At 55.9% G+C, this 3,228-nt stretch overlaps 1 protein-coding gene across 1 annotated transcript; it reads right to left on the bottom strand.

Annotated features, from left to right (window-relative positions):
* Positions 1–916: 916 nt before the first annotated feature.
* On the bottom strand, positions 917–2,434 carry LOC137916796 (sorting nexin-18-like). Its single transcript, XM_068759759.1, has one exon. The coding sequence runs from the start codon at positions 2,432–2,434 to the stop codon at positions 917–919; it is 1,518 nt and encodes a 505-aa protein (XP_068615860.1).
* Positions 2,435–3,228: the final 794 nt, after the last annotated feature.

Here is a 3,228-nt window from a genome sequence, read left to right as displayed (position 1 = left end):
AGCAAGTCACCAGGAAAATGAATCGTCACTCTGATAGGTACGACGGTCAATATCTGGATCAATGCACTGGAGACACCACTGGAGGACAATCAAACCTACAAGCACGTGTCCCAAAACGTTTCAGGTCGGCTTCTCATTTCCATTCATCACTGGTTGCAGACTCAGGTTGTATAATGTTTATGAGCGATCTACTAAATTAAAGCGCACCTAAACATTGGGAGGAACAGCGTTCTCTGAGTTACAGCCTCCCTCAGCATCGTTCTCCTTCCAGTCGGACCCAACTGTGTCACATTTTAACTCAGCAGATCCTTTAAAAACAAACGTTTAACAATGCTGTGCCTTTTATGTAACAGGGATAGTGTGTGTGTGTGTGGGGGGGGGGGGGGGGGGTCATGCAGGAGGGCAGCCTCCTGCATGAAGACATCAGACCCCCATCTCCAGGGGTCTGATGTCTTCTACTTCATCTGTAATGGAAAGTCCAACAGAGCCGAACAAGCGACAAGCATCGCAGCAGGTGCCACAAACGCAAAAACCAAAACGCACAATAGTTTTACAAAGTGACCGAAGCTCTAAGGCGCTTTAGACAAGTAGAAAACAACAGCAAACAAACAGGTTTTGTTTTTCTCCCTCGGTGTTTGTGCATCAGCATTGAAGAAAGTGACGATTGGAAACAGCGTTTATCCTCCCGCTGCTCCTGGAATGTTTTACTTTCTGAGGGTTGAATATTAAACGTAACAAACATTCCGGGAGAGACATTTTCAGCTAAAGTTGGACACCCGGTGTTGCTTCCGGTTTGAATAACGTACATCTTCCATACTGCCCTTTTTCTCTGCTTGCCTGTGTATGAACAAATCCTGTTGTCTTTTGGTGCTATTTTTCCCCCAAAAATAATAATCGATTACTAAAAAGATTATTGTTATAAGGCAACAATCCGTACTTCAATTTCATCAACATTCAATGAGACGTTACCTTTCTGGACATGAATGATGTCTGGGTAGTTTTCCAGGTGTCCTTGGTAAAGACCCAGCAGGTCCATGATGACATCCAGGTCCTTGCTGGGCTGCTCGGCGAAGTAGTCTCCCACGGCCTCGTAGGCGTCCCCGGTGAAGGCGATGGCCTGGTTGAGCCCGGCCGAGTAGCTCTGCTGGTCCATCTCAAAGGCCTGGCTGAGCACCTTGAACGACAGGCCCATCTTCTGATACTCCTTCCTGAAGCCGCCGATCTGCTTGCGGGCGAACTCGCCGACGGCGGCGCTGAGCTGCAAGGCGCCGTCGTCCATCCTTCTGGTGAAGGTCTTGAAGCCGTCGATTTTGCTCTCCACCTCCTGAAAGTCGAGCGGCGCCGACGGGGTGCTGATGGTGAGGAAGAAGTTGGCGCCAACCATCTCGTCCTTCTCCGCCTTCCTCTTGCCCAGCTTCCAGGCCTTCTCGTCGTTGCAGCCCAGGAAGTGCTGGAAGACGTCACACCGGGCCAGCACCGGGTGGCTGGTCATGTGGCTCATCCACCACATCAGGCCCTTCCTCCGCTTGGAGATGAAGTCCTCCTCGAAGCGGCCCGTGGCCTGCTTCTCGGGGATGCGGGGCACCGAGATGACGGGGAACTTCTCCACCAGCCGGGCGTACAGCCAGTCAAAGTGCTTGTACCTGCGGTTCACCTGCACGCGCGTGTGCGTGGGCGTCAGCTTGTAGGAGATGTAGCTCTTCATGCCCTTGAACTTGGTCTGCTTCGTTGGGTTGTCGATCGTGCACGAGAACGGGTACGGGTTCTCCTGCCACTCGGGCCCCTGCTGGCCCACGATCACGCAGATCTTGTCCCCGTCCTTCACGAAGCCCGCCGCCTCCCCGAGCACGAACGCCTCCCCACCCGACTTGACGAAGGTGGAGAACCTGTTCAGGTTCCTGCTGACCGTGGCCGAGCTCTTTGCGTGCTGCGCGTTGCCCCTGGACGCCGAGGACGTGGACAGGCTGTAAGCGGACGGCCCGTTGCCTTCGAAGTCCCGGTACCGCCCCGCCCCCGCTGTCCCGGGCTCGTCCGCCGCCGTGGAGCTGTCGTCCCAGTCGTCGTCCCAGTCGTCGTCGCTCCCTTGGGCCGGCGGCTGGTCGGCGTGTTGCTGCTGCGCGAAGCCAGACGAGGGAGATCTAGAGAGGTTCTCCGCCCTCGCCTGAGAGCCGGCAGACCCCGCCGGGGGGGCGTTGGTGTACCGGGAGTCCGCCGAGGTGTCCCCGGATGTGCTGCGGCTGTCGGCGGCGTCTCCTCTCAGGATCTCCACGTAGGACGCGGGGAACAAGCCCCGCTCGCCGCTGCTGTTCGCCCCCTCGAACCAGCCGTCGATGTCCCGCTCGCTGTACAGAGTCAGGACCTCGTTCTCCCGCAGCGACACCTCTCCCGGGTTCTCAGAGGTGAAGTCGTACAGCGCCTTGGCTCTGAGCGCCATGGTTCACCCACCCGGGGGGGGGGGGTTGAGGCTCGGCTGGCTGGCCGGGGTCGGGAGGGGGGCAGCAGGCTAGCTCATCCGAGGCTACGCTTGGAGAGTCGGCGTGTAAACTTTCTCCCGTTTTGGAGAAAGTCCCGGTTCTGTCCCTCCCCCCGGAGCAGTCCTCGTCCCGGTCAACACCCAGAGGACTCGGCCGCGCTGCTCGTCCAGTGGTGGGTCCTCCAGGTTCCGAACTGGATCGAGTACCTCCCGGTGCTGACGCCCTCCAGCGCCCCGCAGCTCTGAACTGAAGCGTCTGCCTGCCTGACGAGCTGGTGCCGCAGCGACAGGGGAACCAGGCTGGCTAATCGAGGGCAGGGGAACCAGTCTGGCTAATCGAGGACGGAGCTTCAGCGCTGCTGCGATCTGAGGCTCCACAGGCAGCACAAATGGACCGTGTAACAGTGGATTTACGATATGTACCTTTAAGGAGGCGTCCCCTTCTTATGACGTCACCAGGCTGCGCCTATGTTGTTGTTGCTCTTTATTCCGTTCCTCAAACCGGTCGATTTATCTTTCAGTACAACTGTTTTCTGTTGCTTAATAATATTACAGTGGTGGTTTTAGTTCTGGCCGATTTCGCAATGCCTTTAATCGAATCGACCCAGACTTGCCTCCCAAATCTTCCCTTTCTGCTTGATGCAAATCTACAAGGATGAACCCTGTTTTTAATTTTCGTTTTCCATTGTTAATTGTGCCTGACATGATGCAATTCATGATTGATTACTTGAAAAGAGACAGGATCAGATGTAGAT

The sequence above is a fragment of the Brachionichthys hirsutus genome, unplaced genomic scaffold, assembly GCF_040956055.1.
Source record: "Brachionichthys hirsutus isolate HB-005 unplaced genomic scaffold, CSIRO-AGI_Bhir_v1 contig_1322, whole genome shotgun sequence".
Taxonomy (NCBI): domain Eukaryota; kingdom Metazoa; phylum Chordata; class Actinopteri; order Lophiiformes; family Brachionichthyidae; genus Brachionichthys; species Brachionichthys hirsutus.
This window is presented reverse-complemented; position numbering and strand designations above follow the sequence as displayed.